At 37.8% G+C, this 27422-nt stretch overlaps 2 protein-coding genes across 3 annotated transcripts in view; one reads left to right on the forward strand and one right to left on the reverse strand.

Moving 5' to 3' along the window:
• Positions 1-251: 251 nt before the first annotated feature.
• LOC138008978 (fibroblast growth factor 8-like) lies at positions 252-5686 on the reverse strand. 2 transcript variants are annotated; one of them, XM_068856274.1, is made up of 5 exons: positions 5374-5686; positions 5098-5143; positions 4799-4973; positions 3380-3483; positions 252-1571 (listed from the first exon to the last, which is right to left on the reverse strand). In XM_068856274.1, the coding sequence occupies exons 1-5, from the start codon at positions 5421-5423 to the stop codon at positions 1125-1127; spliced, it is 822 nt and encodes a 273-aa protein (XP_068712375.1). In that variant the 5' UTR covers positions 5424-5686; the 3' UTR covers positions 252-1124. The 2 variants fall into 2 exon arrangements, with proteins under 2 accessions (XP_068712375.1, XP_068712374.1); XM_068856273.1 differs by having other exon boundaries at positions 4799-4976.
• A 17271-nt stretch (positions 5687-22957) lies between these two features.
• The window catches only part of LOC138007124 (fibroblast growth factor 18-like), a 7284-nt gene continuing 2819 nt past the window's right edge, over positions 22958-27422 (forward strand). Inside the window, exons 1-4 of the mRNA XM_068853868.1 lie at positions 22958-23226; positions 23375-23417; positions 23501-23663; positions 25262-25368. Coding sequence (XP_068709969.1) covers positions 23174-23226; positions 23375-23417; positions 23501-23663; positions 25262-25368 — 366 coding nt within the window. The 5' untranslated portion in view covers positions 22958-23173. The remainder of the gene's footprint in view (positions 23227-23374; positions 23418-23500; positions 23664-25261; positions 25369-27422) is intronic.

Consider the following 27422-nt stretch of genomic DNA (forward strand, 5'->3'; position numbering starts at 1 on the left):
GAATGTTATTTGTTTCTTTAATGATAAGGATTTTTTGTATTATTGTTTGGTTTTTTGGTTTTTTTACGGATTAAACATACAGAACTCTAACAAGTTTCATTCGCAAAGTATTCCGGCAAGTGAAAAGGCTGCAATCGGCAGGTACAAAACACAGGTCACGGGTCATTGTTTTACCAATACAGAAAGTATCCCAAACATTCATAAAAGCTAACCTTAAGCCTAATTTCAGCCTAATTAGGCCTAAGGTCAGTTTTTATGAATGTTTAGGAAACTTTCTGTATTGGTAAAACAATGACCTGTGACCTGTGTTTTGTACCTGCCGGGCTGCAATGTTAGAGCTGAGAAAGCAGACAGTTTGGTTAGAAGAGATTCGCAAACAACGAAGGAGTAAAATTGAACCTATCCATTTCTTTCATCTGATCATATGAAAAGGAGGAAAAAGGAGGAAACAGAAATCAGAATTATTATCATCATATTTATAATGTTTTTACTATTGCAAGATTTTTGGGTGTTAAGATGGCTCAAACCAGTTTCAACACTTTCAAGAGACCTTGTTATTAGAACTGAGCATACGAACATTTCTTTCAAGTGTTCAAACTGGTTTCAGCCACCTTAATTGCAACCACTGGCCACAATTATCTCTTACTAGTCAATTGATCGAGGTTTTGGTAGGCAAAAACACGCCTTGTCCACTGGGGCTCAAAAACCCTGTTTTAAAGCTTATAAATTGTCCTGAAAGACAAATAAATACCTATATAAACACACATCAGTAGCGCAAAAGAGGAGTCCTGTCTTTTAAACTAAAGATAAAACTTTACATGATTGAATAAAATCTGTTATTAATAAAGATTTTTTTCTGTGGTGAGTTCATGTACCAAGGCACTAAAATATGCCTACTGTATGCTTTCTCTCAAAGCTCTACTTATTTCACGATTGGCAGTTCTCGTTAATTGCATTTATTGAAGAGAAGAAGCAATGAAATGCATCCATCAAATATTTTGTAAGTAATTAGGATGCTTCTTTTTTCTTTTTGCGTTTAAATAGCCTACGAAGCTGGAAGCCAATAGTTCTGAGTGTGTCCTGAACTTCACTCTTTAAACGGCGGCAGTGTTCCCTTTTTGTTCCTATAACACTGTTACAGATGCTGTGTTATTTCTAGCTGTCTGTTCCGTGGTCTTGACCCTTGGCACAGATGTAGATGCTACAGGTTTTTTTTTTTCAACTTCCTTTTTCTTATTCAGTTTGAGCCATCTCTTGAATTCTCTCCATTTCTTATAAGAAACGAAAATCTTGTCGTAGGGTTGCTTTCTGCGATATAAATCGATTCTGTTGCTTCCTCTTTTCTTGCTTATTTTGAACTTTTGTCCCTTGTAAAGTCTAATGTTTAATGCTCTTTCCATAAACTGAACAGCCTTCATTCCAGCTTTTACCGGCCTGCTTGCTTGCCTTGGTCTCCCGCTTCTATTGAAGGCAATGAGAGTTTTGTTGTACTTAACAGAACGGAATTCCGTGTAAGCGTTATCAGCCAAGTGATCTGTGAAGACACAGTTGTCCTTCCACTTGCCGCGGGCCTGAAAGGAAATGCTAAACTATTTTAAGGTTTCAAGAAAACTGATTGTGGCTGTGGCTATGATTCATGTCGACCATTACTGAAGCATTGTGATTATTCAGTTTGATTGAATTCTGTAATGTTTACTCCAGGGTTTGCGGCGGCAAAAGTCCTTAAAGTTTTTTTTTTTTTTTGTTATGAGTATTGGTATCAATGTTATTAAAGCAAGCCATACTATTCAATACTCGCAAGGGAGCACCGCAATATGATCAAGAAGGAAATACTTGTCGTTGTATAAATATATACGAGAAAATTAAATAAATTACAAAGGTTTCAGCAAGAAAGTTGATAACACTAAAGTGGCATCTCAGTCCTTATACTGACACCTGGGTATTTTAGAGACTCGTGACTGAACAGAGTTGTTGTTTAGGGAATTTGAATGGGTAGATATCCGTATCAAAATAAAGTTGCTGCACTATTCTTCTGTCGCCCAAAACGTCACTATGGCAACATAGAATGAAACAATTTCCTGAGTTCAAAAGGCTTAAAATTCCGCCGCTACTAGAATTATCCTTTTTGTTAAAAGTATAAATAACCCGTTGAAAACGAGAAAGGATATCCGAATTTTGCTATTTCCGTAGGTAAACCAGAACAGCTGTCAAACACCTCCCACACTAAGAGTTCGGCAAGGAGAGCGGACGCATGAGAGCGATTTATTTGCACGGCTTTTTCAGTTCATTGAACACAGCTGCATGTTTATTTCAATGCTCCAAGTAATAGTTAACATTTCCAGCGATTATGATACCCTTTAGTTCTCGAAATTAAAGTCGCTGTCATTACAAAAAGTAAGATAATTTATCCTTCCGAAACAAATTAAATTTGACTGATTATCCCAAATAAGTGCCCAGTCTTCGTAGTAGATACGGGAAGAAGCTTTCACCTTTCCATCAATCAACTATCCATGAGGTAACAATCTTTGCAATTAATCCTGCTGTTCGTTTTATTGCTTCTTTTCTATTTTGAGTCCGTTCATAATTGCTATTAGTGCCTTCAAGCTCCGTCTACCTAATATATTTGCTTGAAGGCAGAGCTAAATAAAGCGAGAAAGTTTCGCTATAAATATTGGATTGAACAGAGAGAATCCCATAAGACTGATAGCAGGCATAAGGTGGCCCCTAATGTTAATGGTTGTTTGTATATCAGCGAAAAATAATCTGATTTTGTTTGATCCCTTTAATTTGGACATTAGAATGCAAAGTGTCAATATAGTTAGCTTAACATTGATGAAAACCTCTTTTTGAAGAAAGCCCGTTCTTTTCAAGATGTATTAATTACTTAAGTGAAGGCGTAAATTTAATGACAATCAAATGGAGGCGTTGGTAATCAAGATGACATTTTCACCATTCCGGGTGGGGCTGGACTACAAATTCCTTCGCGAGCGGTCGAACAGTATACAGATTGCTTCGATCTGAGCAAAATCCCTTTTATAGCACGCAAATAATTTGTCGGACATTGTATCATGCGACATCTAAGGCACCCCAGCCAACAATTAACAATATTACTTCAAAACTTAAGGGCTTTGTTTGCAGGGCCTGGCAATAATTGGCCTTTTTGACGTACAGTAGCAGTAGTTAAACTGTATAAAATTATATAACACTTAGAGCACAAAGTGGCATTTCTTGGAAACGCATTTCCTCTAGCTACTAGAATTTAAGGAACATTGTCAAACATTGTTAAAAGTTTTACAGCTTTAATTTGTACACTTGAGCCGGAGAGTTTCACAGACGCATCCGTCTATGTAGTCTTAATGCGTTATTTTTTCCTACTTACCCTAGCTCTTAGACGGCCTCTCTTATCCACACAAAGATAGTAATTAGTCACTGAACCACGTATATGAACTCTTCCGAAGCTTACTGATTCAATTATAAGCTTGGCTGGAAGAAAAAACAGTGAAATAATGGGCTCAGTTCAATTTGGAGAATCATTATGAAACGTAACTGACGTTTAACTTGTCATAATGAGAAGTCATTTTGAAAAAAGAAGAACAGAAACCATCGTGGACTGGATTTGGACCAGAAATACGGTGTAGGAAAACAACTGATGTAGGAAATAGGGCGATCAGTTATTTGTAGTCCCTACTTTATTCTTCAATATGATTTCTTACATCATTATGCGGAAACATAACGGGGATGATCACCGGCTCTGTAAGACGTGTGGTGTCTATAAAAGTCTTTTTGAAATAATAATCGCAAAGAGGATTAATTATTTCAGAGATTTTTCTAGTCGTTACAATGAACTGACAAAGCGGCCTGGTGTAAGTCTGTTAAGTCGCCTGAGGGCAGCCTCAGGTGTTGTACGGTAATTAATTACTTAGTAATTCAACGGATTTGCCGCCTGACGTATCGAGATTTCTTGTTGAAGTTAGACCTTGGTCATTACGTTCCTTCAGATTTCCGTGAGAAAAATCGTTGAGAGTTCCTTGAGGGAACCCATCACAAAGTCAAAAATTGTCTAGCGAGCAGCATTTTAGAAACCCTTAAGGTTTTTGTGTGATTGTCGGAGAATGGCGATTGTGTGAAGACCAAGTGGGCCGATAATTAGTGTGTCGACAGTCAAGTCGATAACCTGTAAACATGGACCTTCCCAGTTTTACTACTTTCGTACGTTAATAGAAAACGAGTTTCAATTCCTTTAAAGATTTGTTTTTTTTACTTATCCTTCTATAAATAGCACTAATTTAACTCCTTTTGCAAGAGTAACTTAAATTGCTAAAAAACTGAAGAACAAAAACGTCCCCTTTTAATTCAATAGAATTGTTTCTTCCTGACACTGGAACAGTCTACTCACGTATTCCTAACCATATGATCAGAAAGAAGTACATTGGCCAGAAAACAAAGCCTTTTTGGTGACCGTTAAAAGCAGGGAAGAAGCTCGTTAAAATACCTACACGATGCAGCTGTGTTAGTCCGATCAAAGAGCCGGACTCCTAATTTTATGCGAATAGAGTGAGCCAGGCAAACTAAAGGTTAAATACATTGCTTTTTTTTTCGAGACAATCGATCTCTTTCCCGAGAAAAACTATTTTTACGATACGCAGTGAGCGGAAACAAAGGCCGTGCGAAGAGAGTTACTCTCATTTTAAAGAACACGAAAACTCCGCTACAAGAAAAAAAAAAAAGAATGAGTCACGGCTGTAACGAAAAAGTAAATAACTTTCTATAATCTCATTAAAGTATCCACCGCTAGTACCGTATTTATCACCGTCTTCACCCTTGGCATCTATACTTCTGTCTTCATTGATTCTCACGTGGAGACCACTGTTTCTTGAATAAAGCTGAATGAATCTGCAAAACGGCAGGCTAGTTTTGTCCGTTCTGGCTTTTTGATTTCCATAAATATCGTCAAACAGCTTCTTTTCTTCCGGCTTCTGAGTAGAAGAGAAACAAATAACGAGAAAACCGATGCAAGTTAAGTCACAGCAAACAAGACTAAAATTGTCATTGAAATTTATTGCATTTCAAGCAGGTAATGATGTTAGTTTCCTGTACCTGATTTAAATTTCTTGCTTCAGCAAGACTATCTGGCAAGCATGATCTGCAACAAGAAATTATTCGTCCATGAACGATTTACTGAATTGTCAGAGCTCAGCAAGCGCTCTTCACTACTTGGACCAGTGAAAAATTGTTGATCAATAGTTCGAGAAGGCGTCAACGCCGATTTCAAGCCGCTAAATTATAATTATAATCAATCCCAATTTCAAAGAAAGACTCAACGTTTTGTCCAGTGTAAGCTTACTCTGGCAGAACTAAATACAAAATACTTACTGTAGCGTGAGAAGGACGAAGGCCCTGAAGAGAATCAAGCTCGACGCCATTCTGAAGTAAACTGAGTGAAATAGCGTGCCGAGCACCTTTTATCATGCGTCACCAAAACGGTCAACACCCGTTGCCGGTTTAAGTGTAAGCGAGGGTTAGCCACAATAAACAATTAGAAAGTGTTAGCGGAAATGTTCGACAAGTCCAACCAACTCCCTCTCAGCGAAGGAAGGAAAGGAGGCCGTGGTCTATCAGAAATTATGCAAGTAGATTTACTAACAGCAAGGGTAAGATGTTTTGACGGAGACATAAGTCTTGCCATTAGAAGGTGTGCCTCCTGTACTTACGAAGAACAATTAACTGTAAATGCAATTAAGATCCTTATCACTGTCTTTTATCGTCGGCCGCTGGGGCTTGACCTTTCTAGGTGCCAATTTGAGCTTTCCACGCCTTAATTAAATTTTAAATGTTGAATTGTTACACACTGCCATCGAAATGGGTTTGATGACATCAGTGTAGACTACAGTCTCCTTTGCGAGAACTTGTAAGCAAGGCGATCAAAGGCATGCGGCTGCTACATTTTTTCGACGAGCGGCAACATTAATGATTCGCACTCCAAAAAGCATTGATTGTGAGTAAGTCTACCATTGGGCTTAAAGAACAATATATCAATAAAATTCACTAAAAGCGGCCGACTTATTTTATTTGCCAACTTGAAAGCAAAGGCGGATGTTTAGAAGATTAGATAATCTCTTGATATGCTCTGGGCTCTGGCCTGATTATTTTCGAGTTCAAGATGTAGCTTTTCCTGTTCGTTGCAAGATATACGAAAACTATTATTTCAACTTATTACAGCTTATGCCGGTCTTAGGTCTATTAGTTTAACCAAACATTTTAAACGCGTCAAAATGCGTTTAGCCTGGCACAAAACTGAAACATGAGATGACAGATTATAGACTGTAAAACAATGCTACGAACAAGTTAGGCTAGATGATAAAATATGTCTTAAAGATTGGCTGATAGGCTATGTGAACCAAACAAGTGAGCGAATCCCACATTTTAGCTCTTTATGTAAACAAAATCCGCTGAGGAAGCGTATATCATTTCGGTGTTGTCTAGTTGAACAGTGATATCATTTTCGTATCATTTATATGCACGTGTCATGGTCACATTCAGTTGCAAAATAAAGTCCACTTTGCGATGATGTGGCTGATTACATTTCTTACAGTACAGTAACCAAAAACGACATTCTGAAAATCGGAAAGCGCTGAAGTTTAACCCCGGTCGGCTAACACGTTTTTTGACTGAATTCTAAAAAGGTGACAATCTGCGTTTCCTGTAATCGGCGAGCTACTTTTAGCACAAATATCTCACAACCGAACCAAACAACTCAAAGAATTTCCCTTCGGCAAATTCGTTCCATGGAAGCTGTTTGTCAGTTTCACTATGCCGCATAATGCGTAAAAGGAAATACAGTATTTTCAATGTGATGACGTCATTGCTAGGGGTAGGCAATTTGCCTATATTTAAATCTATATGTCATTTATTGCTGTTATAGACCACTTTCATAAATTGCGACTGATTTATATTTGTTATTCTTTTGTAGTAATGTTAATTAGACATACTGGCCTAGTTTTGGTTTACATATTTTTTAGGATTTTTTTCCTATCGTAGCGATATTCATTTAGCCCCATTCACGAAAATTGTCACAAAGACGGCCCTCTACTATTAGCATATTGGACTTAATGAACTAGGATTTTGATTGTTTTAGGTGTTCAAAATTCCCTTAAAGTGTTCACAAGGTCAAGGCTTGATCAATTATCTATAGGGGTCCTTAAGCCTTGGAAGGTTTTGAATGATTTTTTGAGTTTCGATCCGATCAAGCTGTCCAATTCTTTGCTTTCATAAATAAGTGCGAATGAAGAGTTTCTCCCATTTCATTACCGGCTTACCTGAGTGCTTCTTACTGACCAATTGGCACCGGATTATGATAAAAGGTCACTTAAACAATATGTGCAAAAGCATTTTTATATAAGTGATAGATGTTCTCGAATTTTCACTTTAATTTAAAGCTGGATTTAACTAAACAAGTTGCCTGTTCTCCATTCAACATATCATTCGAAAGCATATTTTAATTCATTTTATCTTAGATTATATCGATCAAAAGACACATGGAAACGGCGACCAAGTTGGATACAAAGTACACACTCTTTTTTTTTTATCTTCCTCACTGATGCCAAACGGATCACAATTTTTTTTTGGATAACTCCAGACGATTGCCTCGTCAAACCAAATTTGTATTTTTAATATTTCCGCTTTTCACCTCAGCTATCAGCAGTGGGTGAATATCAATAACTCTGGGTACAGGACACTTCCGTCGTGGGTAACATGCCAGTGCACACTGACCAAGTGATCGTCATGTACCTAACGATTCTCGGCTTATGTTTTCAACCTTAATCAGTTGCCTTTACAGTTTGCTAAGCTTATATCTTCAATCTGTCCATGAAGTTCATGATAAGAGTAATTGTGCGTTCTGGGAGGCCGCTCTTTTGTTGGAATCCAAGAAAAGAGAAAAATTATTTTCCTAATCAGGCTCGCAGGGCGCCAGTCAAAAACATTGAACTTTGAAATGTGGTGTATAGTTACAACAAATTTTTTTTCACAAAATTCAAATCCAGTTGAAGTCGCTCATTATTTGTTATATCGGCTGATAATTGTTCTTTTTCTTTCGTAATTTCTTGTATATTTCTTCATCCGTATATATATACCACTTATGACCATTTTGTTTTAAATAGAAATGGCAGATTTCCTAACCTCTGTAACTATTACATTAACCTAGCCAATCAACCCACGGTTCGTGGGCCCTTGGTTTGGATTCTCGCGATAAAGTACTTTGATAATTTTCACTATCACGCTGAAAGAATTTATGTTACAAATCGTGAGAAGCTTTTCTAGTTCCTTTAAAAAAACGAAGTAAGAACCGTAAAAGAGGAATTAAGGTGGCACGTGCTATTCTGTATTATCAATTCAAACTGCAACCAAAACATTTCTGGATAAAACGATTATTTCCATGATCTAGACACTCAGGCTTTGCCTAATGAAAGAAGTGTCACAAATAGGTATCAGATAATGAGAACCCTTCACAGTACCAATCAATTGCAATAAAGAAGCAAACACATGAACATTTTTTACTATTCCAGTCCGGCAAGAGATGGTGCTAGAGCATTAAGGCTATCCAGTTTGCGGAATGTTTTTTTAAATTTATTTATCTTGATTGGGATCTGCAGACGTTTTCAAAATTGCCCCGCTGATCCTCTTAACCACCAACTGATTTCTACAACCTGTTACAAAAGCCGTTTACCGCTGATGTTTAATGGGAACAAGATCGATATCTTATCTCTTAACACGATATGCGGAACTAGGGCATATTTTTGGACTGAAAATTAGGCTTACGCAGGAACACTTCAGTTATAACTGGGAAAAAACGAAGAAAACTGTTTCATTCAAACATTTCCTTTCACTGGATCAGAAATGGCCCTTGAGATGATTTTAAATGAAAAACAGCAGCAAATATTTCAATGGTCTCCGACAAAATAAGGGAACTCAAGATTAGGAATTCACTACTTTTATTTCACTGCATAGGCGTTGATGATCGATGCCATATCAAATCTTAAGAAAAGCGAGCCGGCACAGACACACATGTTTTCGATGGAGCCATGTTTTCTGGTGTCAATTCGGTTTAGATACAAATTGACGAGAGATAAGAACAATTCTGACGCTATACGAACACTTAGGTGTGGTTAGTAGTTGATTCTTGCTGTTACATTGTTATCATTGGACATTGTCCAAGTATGTTTCTAACAATGGCTTTCTTGCGGCTATATGTACTGTTAATTCTGGTCTGAAATTCCTGAAGCCAAAATCATGTTGTATTTAGGATTAAATGTTTTCTCCAAGTAGTGAGCCTTAACTTGACTCTCCTGTGTTTAACTACGCCAGACACTGTAATGCTTAAATGCTAGTGGCTACTGTTAAAATGAACCTTTTAATTGAAAAAAGTAGAAGAACTGAGGCTAGATGACTGGATGATTCCAAGATACCCGTGACCGCGAAAGAATGAAACAGAGCAACGATGTGGAGCTACCGTAATGTTATTAAAAGGATTTTTGTGTTTCAGTGACGACTCTGCTTTCAGCCGTTGAGCGTTTACACGGACCAAAGAGAAAGTTGTTCTTTAATCTGACATCACACTTAACAATCTCAGCGGGATCAGATCTTCTATATGCTATATATATCCCACCGCATTTAGAACTGAACACGAATTGAGCCCCATTTGAACCAATTCAGTTTCCTTTCAAAACTGCAAACAAATTAATTATTCTATTTAAAGTAGAACTAATGATTCCAGTTTCCTATTTTAACCTTAAATAGCTTATTGACTTCAAATTCTCAGTTTCACTCAGCTCTTCATGCCGTCACGTCTCTTGCCGAAAAGTTCACTTTTGCGGTCAGCGAAGTATTTCATTAAGCCAGTTCGGTTTTGCTGTAGATAATTGGAAAAATGAAAAAGATGAAAAAAGTGTTACGTTACCTGTGATGGAGGAAAGATGATCCTTCCGGCGTACTTCAGTGGGCTGGTATTTCTTATTTTATTGCAACATTCTATTGTAGATTCGATTGAACAACCAAGGACGGGATCTCTCTGAAACCTACCTATACCGTGGCTATTTTAGGCTGTGCAGTTCTACTGAGGAAATCCAAAACTGTTGCTTGAATTTTGCTTACTTTGTCCGGAACAATGGGAGGAATGATTGGAAGACTATTATAAAAACATTAAACAAGCCCAACACACTCATCCAATGTATCGTTTAAACTCTGCGTTTAAACTCTATCGTTTAAAGTCTGAAAATATCAGTTACAAAAAGTACTTTGCGGCGTGTCTATTTGACATCCGTTTCCAGCGCAAAGACTGTAATCCCGGAACTATAATCCAACCGTACTGTCATGTCAAAAAGCTTCAATTTACATTGATCAAGAAGAGTTAGTAGAGATGCACAGTGCTTCTCGGTTGGACATGCATGTATTCGGAAACGTTTTTCTTAACCTTCATAGGCAACTAAAGATCATAGCGTTGTTCTAAGTGAAAGTGATTATGACAGTCGCTTCACGAGGCAAGTTGAGTAGAGCGCGAAAAATAATCAGGCTCAAAAGGGATTTGAAGCCATGATCATGGAATTGCGCTGCGTTTTCTCGGGTTCAAGAATGCTTTCTCAACTTGACTGCAGAGTAGTTTCTGATGATGATTTCATCACTAGAGTCATGCAGGCCTCTCTTCAGCTCGGCTATGGGTCCGAATGACGGAAAGCTGCTGCCTTAACGTAACTTGTGTGCAGCAGATCCCGAGGAGAGATGTACTTGTATGAAACACTGGACTTAAGTAAACATATATCTGAAGTCTGTCAGTGTTAAGGCTAGCCAAAGAGTCAGGGTGCTAATGATGTTACACCATGCCAGGCAAAGCTTGTATTTTACAAGACGTCCATACGCATTTAACGCATTGTCAACTAATATGGAATTGCTGCAGATCATCCGACAGTAGAAAATCATAGTGCATTTAAGAAAACGCACGTTAAGGGCAATGTTCAGATCTTCAGAAACTTACGAGAAGTTACTGATATGCGCTAATTTGTCCACACTAAAAAATAGGCGTTCAGCTGCGTTCACCGTACTTGGCAAGTGCTATACTAATGTTTAAAGTAAGAAACGACCTTGTACCTCAGTGCTAGTGCCGGTCAGCTGATTTGTTTTAAGTGAAGTTCTCTCGTTATAATCTAAGAAACTGTGAGTGTGACATCGCAAGCCCGGGGGGGGGGGGGGGGGGGGGGAACTCCCATATGAAACAGACGGGGATGCTCGTCGTCTCGCTTAAGGGTCTAAATTTTGGATTTTGGTCTCGCTTAGGGTGTTCCGGGCAAAGCGCCAATATTTTAAGCCGCCAAGGTCTCGTTTAGGGTTCCTCGAAGAAACACAGAATTACGCGAAGAGAAACAGAAGTCAAATTTTCTTTTTAACTTGTTTTTAGGGGTCAAAATTTGCTTAAGCCACGCCCAGATTAGTCTTCTTTAGGGGTCACAAAAAGTTTGAGCCACGCCCAGATGGTCTCCTTTAGAGGTTAAATTCAAAATTTCGGACGAGCCTCCCCGTCTGTTCCATATAATACCTGATGGGAAACCACACTCTATCACATTCCTAGGACCTTAACTGTAAATAGGCCATTTCCGAGTTCATGTCTGCCTCCTCTTCAAAGCGAGTCTAAGTGTGTAGTTTTTGTGATGGTAATTAGTTCTACTTTACATATGAATGAAACTTAATTTTCATAACAAAAATTTCGCACTTAGACTCGCCTTGAAGAGGAGGTAGACATCTCGGAAATGGCCTATTAATTAAGGGATGAATCCAGCCTCAATTCAACCGAACGCATAAATGGCGACCAAAAAAGTTCTTTTGTTTATGTGCTAATTAGACTCACTAACCACCTTTGCATGGGCAAAACACAAAAGAAATGTTCGGTTGAGAGCGAGGCTAAAGAGTCTAATTATGCATTCGGTCTATTGCTGCATGTAGTAAATAACTCAACAACCAAGTAATATATGCAATACATAATATTATTTTACATTGTACATAGTTTTTTTTAACTATATTATATTTTAACAAAATTATTCACGGATTAATGTTTAAATTTTGTTTTACTTTTCTTTTCATCTTAGTGTTCGCCATTAGCTTATGCTCTAGCTAAATGCCATGACACTTAGGGTGCGTTCGATTTACCGTATTCCGGAATAGGAATACATGAAATATAAGTTTAAAATCCTTCCTTTTTAGGGAGATTCACATTAAAATTGTCAAACTTCCGCTAAAATGCTATTTTAAACATGTTTTTATTATCCTTGCTGCTTCGAAACGCGCCAAACATACCGTTTTCATCATCACTCCACGTATTGTAATTCCGGAATAGGTTCAATCGAACGCGCCCTTAAATGAAACTGTTATGTTACTTCTTTTGTAAAAAGGTTTTGAGCTTAGCTTTCACTGAAGTGAGTTCTTTTCTTCAAGGTTAGGATCAATTCAACGAAAGTCGTCTTTCCAAAGTCTCATCCGTTTTTACTGAAGAATTTTTGCCCTCGTGTGTCAATATAGCATTATTGGTTTATTAAGCAATCGTTTGACTGCGTGCTATAAGCAAGAATGATATCTTGGGCAGTCTGAGCAAGCTGCGAAAACAAACCGAGAGAGCACTCATGCCATCCGCTGCACTGCGCAATGTCAGTGCGACAATAAGTTCACAGTTGAAGACATTAAAAAGAAAAACAACGAAAATACTGCAGTTAGATATCCAAGCTGTTTATTTTACGATACTTTGATCGATACTTTAACGAGGGGGACATACCTGATACTCAACATGGTATGATGCAATTCTTGAAGGATGAGACTGCCCTCCATAATTTTCACTTGGTCCATTAAAATCGACAAATCAAAATATGTCCGTTGCGCTACGTTCGGGAATTTTAATGCACCTTTGATCTGTTCTTCAAGTATTTTTCCTCCCCCAAATTTATTCTCAGTAGCTGAAGTACTTAAAGTGAAAGTTGATATTTTGGGTGTTTCCTTATTACTGACTCTAGACACTGCTGCTTTACCCAAATTCAAGCCTCATTGGCCTTCAAACTAACGTCAGTCACACGATCGTTTGCAATGATTGTTCTTGAAGCAAGAAAATGTTTGGAGAAAAGTAATGTTAAGATGTGTTCCAAGTTATCCAACATCGCAAACCATGCTTAGTCTCATAATTACACTGTCGACTCTAAATGCAAAGGTAATGAATGAGTTGCCAGTAATCGGATCCCCGTTTATACGCAAAGGGTTCTGGGATCGCCAGGGGGCAAATATTGCAAGTCGCTATAAGAAAATGTATGGCGGAAACTAATTTCGACGTCCAAAAAATGATTTTAGAGAGAGATCAACGCTTTTATCGACACATATCAGAAATCGGTTTGGGCAATGTTGATTCCTGGCAAATGTAAGTTTTTGTTTGAATAATCGTGAAACTGATGAGATAAAATTTACTCGGGTTAAGCTTGCTCGTGTGAGGATCCGTAAGGATTATTGCTGTTTATTGTGAAATTAACATCTCGTCATGGTCTCACAATATTACAAAAGTAGGTGCAAATCTGCATGGAGGAAATAACACAATAAATCACTTTAGTTGTATTAACGTGTGTCTAGGCTGTTTTCTTATTAGTTACGTCTTGCGTAAACGAATTATTGCTTCTGGAAATACACCTCATCAAACGAGAGAAGTCGTTGTCAGAGGAGATGGAAATTCTTTTTACAGAGCTATTGCTCTTTGGAGGGATGAAATGAACGATGCGAAACATGAGAAAACCCATACGTTAAGTTCTTGTTTGATTGAGAAAAATACAACGGTTTTCGAGCCTCTACAATTTTGCACAAACTCTCAAAGAGTCCAGTCACGATAATTCTGCTCAAGCAAACCATTTCAATCTCCTTCTGCTTCGAGGCAGCTGTTTTAATGCTCCTCTTCCATAGAATACAGCAGTCTCTGTTTCGATGGATTTAGATAACACTGATGGATTTAGATAACAATTCATATCTGATATGCCCCAGCTTTACATGTAAACAAACCTTTTCTTCTGTTAAACTACCATCTACGTGAAGAGCCTTATAGAACTACATGTATAGAGTCACTGGGGCTAAGCAAACTTGTCAAGCTCCACTGTGACTTCGTCCAATACAAAAGCGTCATCTTCATATACTAGTTCTCTGTAGATCTGATCTTTGGGGCGGGTCTTTTAGGTTTTAGTACTCCCACAATCATACTCTCTTATGTACAAAGTTGTTATATATCTACAAAGTTTGAGGTTCTGTAACCTCGTAAAAAAATATTTGAACATTGCCCAAATCGATTTCTGATAAAACTGTGTTGAAAAAGGCGTTGATCTCTCTCCAAAATCGTTTTTTAGACGTCGAATAACTTTCCGCCATACATTTTCTCAAAACAACTTGCAATGTTTGCCCCTTGGCGATCCCAGAACCCTTTGCGCATAAGGCATCGATCCAATAGACCTTATTCACGAAAGCCGCCATGTTAGATTTGCTATTATCATGCAAATTAGCTACACACTTCTGAGGGGGCAAACAACACAACTTCGAGAGGTTAAAATCTAACGAACATCTTAGCCACACAGATGATTTGTTTCATGTTCATTGAATGTTTGTCACCTAACTAGTAAAATAGAATGCTTACACAAGTTACTGCGATTTTTTTTACTGAAAAATTAGCAGATAACGAGGTAGAAAGTCAAAATGACGGAGGCAATCAAAAGATATAAAATTATTATAAAAGGTACTTAATTCTAAATTCTAAAATGTACTTTTAGCAATGTTAATTCAATATTTCGACGAAACGATTTTCCGCAATTTGCCTTTATTCCAATGTTTACCCCCAGGATAACACATGGCTAATTTGCATGACAATTTGAAAACCAACATGGCGGCTATCGTGAATAAGGGCTATTACTGGCAACTCATTCATTGATTAGGTGACTATTTTTAAGGAAAAACACTCCAGTCAGTATAGTGCTGCAATAAGTGGAACTAAAAATAACTCAAGACCGTTAGTTACTCCTCTGTCTTAAAAACAATGAACATCATCAGCATTGTCGCAACATTCCTATTTCCATTTCATAAATACTCTTGTTTTTCGGCCATTTTAACTTGATCAAAAACTATAAACATGCTGCGGTGATAAACATATTATAATGCATTTTATCTTGACGTTTCGAATGATACAGCATACATCTTCCGCAGAAGTGACGGTTGAACAAATTTTAAGAAGTTATAAATGACGGTGTAAAACTTTGAAAGAGAAAATTGGAATAAAGGCAAATTGCGGAAAATCGTTTCGTCGAAATATTGAATTTAAAAAATGCTCTCAACAAATAAATGTAATATAAGCAGTGAAAACTGGCTTGTTTAATTGGTAAATAAGGCCGAAGTTTCTCACTGCCAACGTTTTCGTTTAACGTTGGTTTTAAGCTCGCGTATTAGTAAGGATCTGAAACATTATTCTCATGTTTTCTTAAGACATCATTCATGTATCGTTTTGGAGTAATAGCTTCTTGACTTGAGACAGAGTAGACTGTAACAATGAGGATATTGGCCTATTTCCACACTTCCTAAAAGATATGTAATCCTTGTTTTACCCTATTTAGGTTTTCAAAGAAAAGTATCACACGCTTTCTCAAATTTTGTATTAGTAAGTTTTATGGTTTTGTTAACACCCACCGAATCAAATCTTTAAACCCCTACAAAGTTCGTTTCTGGAGATGCCAAAGATCCAAAAATGTGTACAAAGCCTGTTGTTGGGATTGCAATGACTTTTACATCGTTTTTATGATCATGATCGGAAAACGGATCATTACAGAGCCCTTAAGGGTAACATTTACACTTCCGCTGTTGCTTATCATATAGTCAAAACCGTGTCACAACATCAAGTGCGACCATTTTGAAGTCTTGGCAAAGAGAAGACCTGATTTACATTGTAAAACAAAAGAAACCTGACTAATAGGCGAACTTAAACCAACGTTAAACGAAAACGTTGGCAGTGAGAAATTCTGGATTTATTAACTAATTAAACAAACCAGTTTTCACTGCTTATATTACATTTATTTGTTAAGAGCATTGTTCTTAATTTATTGTAGTTACTAGTCACTTTCAAAGTTTTATACCGTCATATATATATTTTAAAATTTGTTCAACCGTCACTTCTGAACATGTATGTTGTATGATACGAAACGTCAAGTGAAAATGCAATATAATATGTTTATCACCGCAGTTTGTTTATTGTTATTTCTATTTCTTTATGAATTCTCTTAATGTCATATTATTTCACGCTTTTTCTATATAGATTCTTGCGTCCGCGCTACTACTATTTTATTCGTATAAAGCTTTCACACTTGAAGACAAAAGATCAAAACTTTCGCACCCATATTTTTTTTAACACGAAGACTTTTTCACATTTTTATAATCTTTAAACCTGGATACTCACATATTTTTACTTAGATAAATTAAGGTAATTAGAGTGCTCTTGACTGCCGAGCTACGCAGGGGTACAATGAAAAGACCACCTACATTGTAGCATATTCACCTGACCGTGCGAACTCGCTCTCTGATGGCCATTTCCCTGGACAGTGTCCTCCAAATTTGTTGAAATTCAGCACAATAAAAGTTTTTAGAAAATAGTGCGTTACTTAAAGAAATGGTATAAGAAGAAAAATTTGCGCTTTTTTCCAAACAGTTCATGAGACATTTTGTCACAAACAAACAGAACGGTAATGTTTCCCAGTTCGCCGGATGAAATCGCATGTTTGATTTTTGTTTTCGGCCTCAAATGTCACTAGACACCGATTTGCCTTTTTTTTTTAATTTAAAAGCGAGCGCCGATTTATAACTAAAAGATATGGGTTATGACGTGATCGCAGGTCGGACTTGCAAACTTCTGCCCTTTGGCTTAGTATACAACAAGGAACCCTCCGCCATTAGTATACACTGTTTGCATGCCATTCCAGAACTGAGGAATGATTACACCTGGTTTCTTAGTGAGGCACAGCTTGTTACACTGATCAGAAGACTGAAAACACATACTTATTGTGAGAAAAGGTTCATTCAAAAGCAAAGGCGCCGAGTTTTTTTATTTGCAGTCTTACATTAAAATGAAAGACAAAGATCGTTGATCGTCAGTGGAGTTTTGAATATTTTGAGTTCTTCCTTTTGCCGACGCAAGCTACACCATTCATTTTTAAAGAACTGACAATAAGTCATGATTAAACTTATAAAAGCGGACTAACCAATTAATTGGCTTTTCAAACAACTGGTCCCCGCGAACTTAAATTCTTATGTCAAACAAACCAGATCTGAAACTTCATAATATAGTTACAACTGACAAATCAGCTACTTACGCTGGGGGGAAAAGCCCAACCTGCTTTTATTAGTAACTCCACCTCTCCACAACAGTACCCTAGACGTAGGACTCTTAATCTCTTGTGAGAGGGTGTTTTGAAAATTGAAATCAGTCAACTGAAGCAAGATGTAACGCTTACCGACCGTAACTCAATATACAATTCTTCCCTTACTGCAATTGTTAAAAGACGACCCAAGGCTGGCTTAACAAACCATTTTCACCAAGTTAGCAAGAATACCGGTATTTATCTGTTCCCTTTCTTTAAAAAATGGGGGTAAATTTATCGTGACGTTTCATTGCAACTTTGCAACAGTCTCAAATTGTCTTCCGTTAGCCATTCGATCATGTTTTTTAGGTCAATACCGAACGTTTTTGCTCTCCCCTTTTCGGGTGTGTGTAAGAACGGATAAAGAAATGGATATTTTTTGTCATCGGCTATAGACAGGAAAGGTCTCTAAGCTGCAAAATCAGTAAAGATAACGGCGCCTTTTTCTATCAATATAGTCACGAATATGGTGGGATAAAAGCTAAAGAATAAAAGAGTCTATATTTTACTACGCAATCCTCCATTGGTGGTCGTAATGAATAGTGTTCAAAATAAATTAATTAGCGGCCCGTAATACTCTCAGGGGATACCGTTTCGTTTTATCTAAAAGAGTGGGAAATTGCGGCAAATATTACCCCTTTTATTTTTTTCCGAATGATGTTGGGTTGCTGTAAAAGAAGGTTTGCTCTTACATTTTTAGTTAGGGTCCGAAAGACTGAAAAATAGGCAACAATATTCCCTTCGCTTTTTGTACACATAGTGGGCACCGTTTCAGAAAAATGAGTGTTAATGAATATTATAAGAAGAATCCGTATAACGGCGTGGAGTCTATTAGTCTGTTGTAACTTAACATGGTTTTCACATGGGTGGCATGCTATTCTCGGTGTGCGTTAAACACCTTAATGAGGAAGGCTTGTCGTATTGAGCTGATAATCATAGCACAGGCAGACAACCCCGAGGGTGCGATAGCGCGTGACCTCACGTTATGTTGAGACAGTTGGAATGGCCGATTCAACTAATCGAGGAAAATGTTCCATAAAAACTTCAAATTAATAGCGATATTTCTTTGCGAAAACTCATTTTATGGAGAGCCAGAAAAATAAAGTTCAGTTGTCTGCCTGTGGTTATTACTCTTAGGTTTCGTGAGAATTGTTTTCTTGTTTTCACTATGGGTATTATACCCGACGCCCAATCGAACCCAATCACTCGATTGGGTTCGATTGGGTTCGGTAATCGAATTTAATCGAACTTACAAAATAATTTTGCCAATCGAACGCAATCGAACTTTTGGTAATCGAACAACAATCGAACATAATCGAGCTCAATCGAATATAGTCGAACACCTCAACAATCAGAAACACGCAGAATACGAACTAGTTTCATCTGGTATGAAACAAAGCGTTGCGGTCAAATAAGTTATTTATTGGCTTCTATTTCAAACGCGAGCACAACAGGCAAGATGTCGGACAGGGCAGAGGTGAAACTTACTATTCTCGAAGCGGTGGTAAAGGGCTACCACGAGTGCTCTTTCGAAATCCGTGTCGGGGATAAATTTGTTGTCAAGAAGAAAAGAGGAGATAGGGGCCCGGCTCTGAGGGTAACTGACGATGACCGCGGCCCACTTTAGTTCATTGAAATATCTCTCACACTTGCTCCTCTAGTAAAACTCAGTTAAAGAGTGAATTCTTTCCAATTCTACTAAGAGTTAATGCTTATCAATTTTGTATACCATTTTGTTTTTCTACCGAACAAAATCGAACCAATCGCGTCGATTGAGTTCGATTGAATTTGGTAATCGAACTTAATCGAACTCACAAAAAAGTTCCGGTTCGATGATGTTCGATTGCCGAACCAATCGAAGTCTAATCGAACGATTGGGTTCGATTGGTTTTTGGTTCGGTTTCGTTCGATTGATTACGCCGGGGTTATACTCTTCGGTTTCAACGTCTTTCCCCGTTCTTTTAGTGGTTAAACTCATTGTACTAAATAGCAATAACTCAAGTTTCAAGAAACAAGAAATTCCCGTTTAGATGTCTTTTTTTTCTGTTCTTTAAGTTACTCTAAAGAAAGAAACGGAGTTGCCCACTTTTCCAAAGTAAGCGATTTTTCGTGAGGATTTTTGCTTTTCACTCTCCAGCTGACGTTTACTTCCAGGACCGAAAATTTCAACTTAAGTAGGCTGGACTAGGAGGAAAACTATTGTGTTTACACGTAAATATACCCCTAGGCCTGTAGCGTTTGTAGAAAAGCTAAAAACGCGTTAGCCTAAACTTTAGAAAGCACTGAGGTGGCTTTGAAATTTTACGATTCGAAGCGGACCCCTGAATATAAGGAGCTGATCTGGACCACCAGCGTCGGGTTATTCTTTGCCTTTTCTCATAGAATCATCGGGCATTGGACAGGCTTTGGCTTATTTACGTATCAGGGACCCGTTTCTTGAAAGTCCCGAAAACTTTTCGGGTCCGAAAAGCCATGTGTGAAATTACTAACGGCTTGTTTTGGAAAGCTGATCTTTTAACATGCCTTTAAGGTAACATTTGATGACTTAAATCCTCTCCGTTCTTAAGATGCAAAAGGAATTGTGACACCCGAAAATGGCCTGTAAAGTTTCGGGACTTTCGAGAAACGGGCTCCAGGTCTTTACAAAGAACTCTATCTTTGCATTATCACAACCGAGCTGTTGCTAAGCTTATACGAACTTGGAGTTGTTCCGAATTTGGAAGTAATACGAACTTGAAGACATAAATTTTGCGGGGATCACACGCCATAGGACTGGGCAAGTGTGCATTGGTCTATGCGACAGAGAAGTGTTCGCCAGGAAACCACCATGGCAAGGACTTAAACACTTCCAGATTACAGAAGTTCAGGTTGGAGAAAAAGTCTGCTTTGAGTCGACTTCAAATGCCACAGAGACATGCCACACCAGGACCAACCTGAGAAGAATACTGTTGAAGAAGTGTCCGAATTCGACTCCAGTAATGATGAAGAAAGTTATGCGACTGAAGGTCTTATATAAGAAGAAGAAGTTTAGGGAATCTGCAAATTACTGATCATTTTAACAGTAGATACGCTTATTAAAGAAGAGCCAGGAGCAGGAGGTCAGCTGGCTCTTGAAAATGGCTAACACCTAAGGTTTCTGACAGTTACGTTCAGTTGCGCTCGGGTCAGGCACAGCAAAGAAAGGGCCCATTTTGCCCCTCACCTGAGGTTACTTAGGTGTATCTTTTGAACATTGACAGTAAACATAAATGCTAGCACATAATGTTCACTCATTTCAATCCTTTGTAAGTGACGTTTTTCAGTCTAACTGAACTCAGTTGTGCGTAAGTTATATTAAGTAATTAAATTACTGCTTAATGAGAGTGCATTATTGGAGATCAAACTCGTCCCCATTTGCAGGGCGCTTTTCCCTGGCTTTAGGTGGGAAAAGCCAGGGAAAAGCGCCCTGTGGACGAGGTTGATTGGTAATATGGAAGCTATATAACCTGTCGATCAGTTGATCTATTGCGTTGAGCTGGAGCAAAGTGGTTTCAACCAGGCGGGATCGGGATGAAAATGCTTATCGCGACGGGATGCAATGAAAATAGTCAATAATTTGAAATAGTGGATGAGCCAGACAGTGAAGGAGAACGGTGTCTGACACCGGCAAACTGCAGACCGCGGACTGCGAATTCGAACTAACCCTAAATCACAGTTATTAAAGGCGAACCGCTCTAAAATGGGTGCTAAGACTTAATACTGTTTAATTATCAGCACTATTTGAAATGGGTACCTAGAGTTAAATACTGCTTATCAGCACTATTTGTAGGCAGCCAGCAGTCTGCCTTCTGCAGTTGTCATACACCAGAAAGGGCAGACGAAAAAGAGAAGAAGTGCGAACTTCAGGATTATGTGCCGCTGAAAATCAATAAAATGGAAAAGGAAACGCCTTATCATCCAAACGTGCTACTTGCTCAAATGGTAGAACTTGGAGGGGACTGTGCCAAAATAATCACAAAGTTTGGATTTATCACTACGAACAGACTCAGCAAAATTTGAAAAACCAAATATTTTATTTGATAATTCAAAAGAAACACTACAAAATAGAGGCTTCTGATCAAGATTATGAAACACTATTTCCTGAATTTTCAAAGTTTTGTTTTTACTTGCTTTTGATTATTACGAATTCGAAGTAAGCCAAAGATAGATCAAATAAGTAAGGAAATAAAAAATCAACTAGACATGATGTATGTTTCAGTTCTTTTATTCCTTTGAAGATAATTCAATATTGTTGCCCCCTGCCCTCTAAAGGAGATTCATCAATGACAATGTCCTTCTAAAAAGCTCTGAGAAAGAAAAGTAGAATCGGTTATCATGCACAGTATGCCTAACCCCAACCTTAATACTAACCATTAATTTAAAATCATCACCTAGACTTAAAACCATTGGGGTTTTATAAAGTACAAATTGAAGCTACACTAAATTCATCCACTCACCTCCAGGAACAATTTACTTGACGATATATTACACGTACTTGCTAATAATTGACGGGTTTTTTGTTGACGTTTACTACTTGTAATTTCAAGCTATAATAGTTTAAAATAAAATGACCTGGGTTGAAATCAAAATTAACCTGAATTTAGATTTAACTGTAACAATTACAAGTTCCTTCTGTTTGGCTAAGTACTTTACAAACAGGGCGTAGTTGATGAATACTAGAGATAAAATTCCCTACTTAGATGCAATATCACTCCATATCAGCGTGGTTTTCTGCTTTGCCGGATATTATCGACAATTAATTTCAGAAGGGACTTTACGCCTCTACGTCAGTTGTGAAAAAACAACTTGTCAACTCCTCCTTTTTTAGAAAATTACCCACTTCACATTAAGGCTTAACATTTTTCTGAGAGAGGTACTTTAGGAATCTATGAAAAGAGGCCCCTAACAATGATTACGGCACCGGCTTACTGCACAGCTGGATTTGGGAACTTCCTTGTTTTTCTTAATGCGTTTGCGTGTGAGCACTGAATAAAACAGCAGGCGTTTTCGACGTCTTTCTCAAAATGATCATGAAACCAACGCTGCGGGAGTTTAAACGCGTATATATTTTTTCCACCGAAGTGGAAATACATAACAACTGCATTTAGTATATGAAAAAATTGTGACCCAAGATTGTCGAAGCAGCATAATTTTGTCTTATGGACTCAGTGATAAATTGACAAGTTGTTTACCCAGTAACATTAATTTGTTGCTTTCTTTTCACGCCTACGTAAGTCGTTCTCCAGCGTATAATTAGATTTCTCAAGTCTCACTATATCGTTACAGTTTTGCGTTATTCCCTGATTTGTAAATTCGCCGTTAAATATCAACCGATCCGGGCTATAAAAGTATAAAAGGCTTCATATGTGGCAGCATACAGCGATGACTCAATTGTCTTAGTCCGCGGGTGAGTTTATTTGCTTAAGGCCATCAGACATGCCCACCTACCGCATTTCTAATTGTAGGCGATTACCTTAATTAATTTTGTTATTGGCGATGGTACATAAAGAATTCGCACCATGCCAAAATGGAACAAAATAACCACATTATAAAAAGGCGGCATCTATGTAGTTTGGGACAAAGGATATAATTGAAAGGATACTAAGAAGTGTGAGGTTTTAGAATGCTGCAGTTTTTTTTCCTACACTGAGTGTGTTGCTTTTTTAGCTTAGCTGAAACTGGTGTTTCTAGTGATACGTGTCAAAATGAAACTCAAGTTTACAACGAGATGTAGGCGGTATCTACTGATTTTTTCTTTGTAAGTACATCGAATTTATTCTTCTGGAGTAAGCACAGTCAGTGATTCGAATAACCACGATAATTCTTCCATCTCATTTTTAGCAGCACATATGTTGTGCATTTCGCAATTCGTGAATCTACGTAAGCTTTGATCTATTCCCTTCTAGGAATTGCCTGCTATCCCAATCCTTGGGACAACAAAGCCAAGAGGTAAGTTGGATAATATTATATTTTGTTGTCACAAACTATGACTATTGCATCGCTAAATGCGATTCGTTTTGATCTTACCACAGAAAAAGTATTTGGACAACCACGTTAAGACGGAGAGAAAGCGAAGTGATACACGAAGCCTTCCGTTCCACCGGGAAACACAGTTGTATTCACGGTCCAGTCGAAGCCATCTTCGCATACATGGGAAAAAAATTGACGCTCTTGGTAGAGATGGGGACAATTATGGTAGGTTGCTATAGAATAATAAAGAGAACAACGTTTAGTTAGGAACATTGCTATCAAAGGGCTTGAAAATGCCTGCCACAGACCAAAGTGTATATTTTCAATTGTATGACCGAGACAAGTCCATCGCCGCCTGGTTGCTGAATCGGGACTGGATGTTAGGCGACCGAGTACAAACCAGAACTAGAGTTATTCTTTTAAAGAAATAACAAAGAATGTTACGATATCATGACCCTAAGGACAGTGGCCCTTTTTTGGATATATTTGACAAGAATCGAGTTTCATCGGATATACCTCAAGGCTATATTACAATTTATAGTTTAAGCCGTTTATCCAAGTCTTAATAATATCGTGTCGTTTTTTGGCATCGAAAAGGCTTTCGTGCGTGAAATATGGTCAACTCTCAGCAGTGGTGGTGGAGTGACGCGATGTTAATACACGGTTTATTATTATTATTATTATTATTATTATTATTATTATTATTATTATTATTATTATTAATCATGAGAAATTGTAGCAAACACTGCTAAAGAGTGCTCAATACACGTTTGTGTAGAGCGGTGTATAGAATTAGATGACTAAAACTCAGAGTGGAACTCAGAGTCGCAGGAAATCGTGTGTATTTTCATTTAGTCATCTAATTCTATTATTATTATTATTATTACTATTATTATTTATTATTTATTTTATTTTTTTTATTTATTATTATTTTTATTTTTATTTCTATTAAAACAATTTCACCATTTTGGAAGTTCCTTGGTGTGGATAAACAAGGCACGTTTATAATTGAGTACAACCGACATGAACGTATCAACTATGGAAGGCGGCGTGGTCCAGTGCTAGGAACAAACACTGTTCTGACCACAAGTTGGATTTGTTTTAGGTTCTATCATGGTTTGTAAATTGGTCAGCTTACTGCCTCCTACTTGTAGAGGTTGAATTTGAATTCTAAGTTCAGATTATTTGAATGGAATGGAGTTCCTGGCTTTGAGCTCGCTTGATAGCCGCGGCTGAATGCATTTTCCACTAAAAAAAAATGATTTTCGCTGTAGAAACGAAGGCTGCAAGTGTAGATCTGAGTCTTTAGGTGCTCGATATTACTAGCTCGGAAAGCCTTAATCCTAGGGGAAGCAATCGGATCATTCTATGACTGACTAAGGAATTTAATCTATTTATGTTAAGTCGTAGCTTATTCAGTTGTCATTGACCTACGCCAGTATACATCTTTCAGAGAGTTCAGAGCTTTGATGAACTAATCAAGCCTTTTAGCCGTTAACTGTCAATAACGCAGGTCTCTTCGATGTATTTAATTTTCGGTAGCGTTCTTTGAAAGTGGCAGGATAAAGACACAATATGTTACATGCATGCTTGTTCGTTGGCTCATTTCGATTTTGGGTCACGACAATAAGACCGTTGAAATGTACCTGTGTGTTTTTTGGAGGCAGAGACCACAAAGAGTATATGTTTGAAAGGATGGTGTGTTTAGACACTTAGTAATAGTTAAAAAAAAAAAAAATTATTCTGCGTAAACAAACAAACCTTTCCGAATGCCACAAAAGCAGTAATTGCTGAACGATATCACGGTTCTTCTTCTCTTGCAGCCAAGTTAGTCATTGAATCTGACAACTTTGGACGAGTGCGAATTCGTGGAGCATTAACATGCTATTATCTTTGCATTAAAAGAAATGCCACATTCATTGGAAGAAAGGTAACCAGTCTTACTTATTATGAGTTTTTCATTATTTTATGCGCCCAATGTTTGCACAGGGCTGTGTTTTCCTTCAAGGATTAAATGAAGTTAATTTGCATGAACACCCAAGAAATGACACCTTCTGAATGTAATTGACAGTTGGCAAATCAAGCACGTTTTGTAATTTGAAGTAGCCATTTTTATGGAGTAAAACGTTCCTATCACCATCCTGCGAGGAAAATAAGTTTTTGTGCCATGGTTTTTATTTCTGAGATACTTTGGCTAATTTGGCTAATATAGCGCCCACCCCAGAAAATTGTCAAACGATTTATTGTATTTGTCGCAAAGCAATGAAGATGTGATATTGTTACTTATTGTACATAAATTATTTCAGAAAAAAACATACGACCTTTTCAATTCGTAAAATATATCTCAGATGGTATATATCAGCCTTGATCAACACTTGAACAACACAAACAAGATTAATTAATTAAGTTCGTGATAAGTCGTAGTGCGTCAATTTCAGAAGTAACATATGGTTGTGGTCAGTGGCATCGAGAGAATAAATTTACAATTTGAGTAAGGATTAATCGTAAAATTAGTTGGATTTTGTAGTGCATATCAATCATCGGATTGAACTGAATTACGCGTCCTATGTTGCCGGTAAAATCCGTCCTCAGGTTGAATCCGTTTTTACCTAGGTTATACTGGTGATTATCAGCATTAACCTAGGATGAATTCGCACTCAGATTTTGGAGCTTAAATTCAGCCTAAGAAAAATTAGCGTCAAGTTAGGATTAGCTTTGGTTGTAATACATATTAGATATCAATTTCATTGTCATACAAAAGTACATAATGAAAAGAACTGTGCTTGGTTGAGCATGTTCGTCGTTGTAGTGAAGTGGTGAAGAAACCGTCGGGATTACAGACCTGGAGGGCCCGAGTTCGAATACCGGTAAGTTCATCATGAGTACAATTCTTTGTTTCCCTACTATGTTGTACTAGTACTATGCCTGAGACTGAATGGATAAATGTGTGACTACAGAAACCGATAATTTGATATGAGATGCGTAAGAATGACAGAGCTTGACGGAAGGTATAAATGTTTTCAGTGCCTTTTAGGTAGGGGGAGGGGGGAGGTTGTTGATAGCTGCTTTTAACTAGGTAGAGTGCTTATTCAACCTAGGTAAATGAGGATCGTAAATTTAACCTAGGTTATTCAGGATTCAACCTGACAACCGGATTTGACCAACAGTATCATTCTACAAACTTGAATCTCTGAGAGGGACAACTCAGGAACGACACTATAGAAGCCATTTGGTAACCCTTTGGACATGGCGCAGAATGGCTATTGTTTGTAGGACATATACTTGCTTTCTGGCATAAATTACTTTTGTCTCACTTGAACTCCCATGTGGGTTCTCAAAAGACTCCAATTGGTTGCGGTTAGTTTCTTACAAATGCAAATCTACAGGAAAATGCTTAGAGGTGCGAATACCCAGTGGAATAACTGTCCATCAAATGTACAAGCAGTTTGCAGGCAGTAGATTTCCGAATATACCCGATCACTCCGAATAGTTTGATAGAAAATCCTGCATCTCATTTGCAACATGATTTGCGACAGCATTAAGCCCGGCATCTGGCTCTTTTTCGCAATCTACAAGAAATTTTTAAAGCGTTAAGCTAATTTTATTTATTTCATAGCAATGTCAATAGCTGGCATTACGCCAATAGCCCCTGTAACGGCAAATCATTTGACTCCCTGAAGAAGTCAGGCCGTGCTTGACGAAATATTGGTAAATCAAAAATATATATATGCTACAGCTGTACAACCAGCCTTGCAGTATTATTTTGTCTAAATGTACAAAATATTTTGCTGGTTAGATCTCCCAAGATCCGGCGCTTCCACTTTGTTCAGCTGGCCCTCGCACAAAAAAAATTGTCTGTAGGCCATGTGCAACAAACTGGTCTCATAACTGGTAATTGGTGAACTTAAAGCTTGGACTTTATAAATTCTAGAAATGGAAAGATTGTGTTTAACTTACCCAGAATACGAATTTTCAAAAAGATTG

Source organism: Montipora foliosa, chromosome 6 (genome assembly GCF_036669935.1).
Source record: "Montipora foliosa isolate CH-2021 chromosome 6, ASM3666993v2, whole genome shotgun sequence".
NCBI lineage: Eukaryota > Metazoa > Cnidaria > Anthozoa > Scleractinia > Acroporidae > Montipora > Montipora foliosa.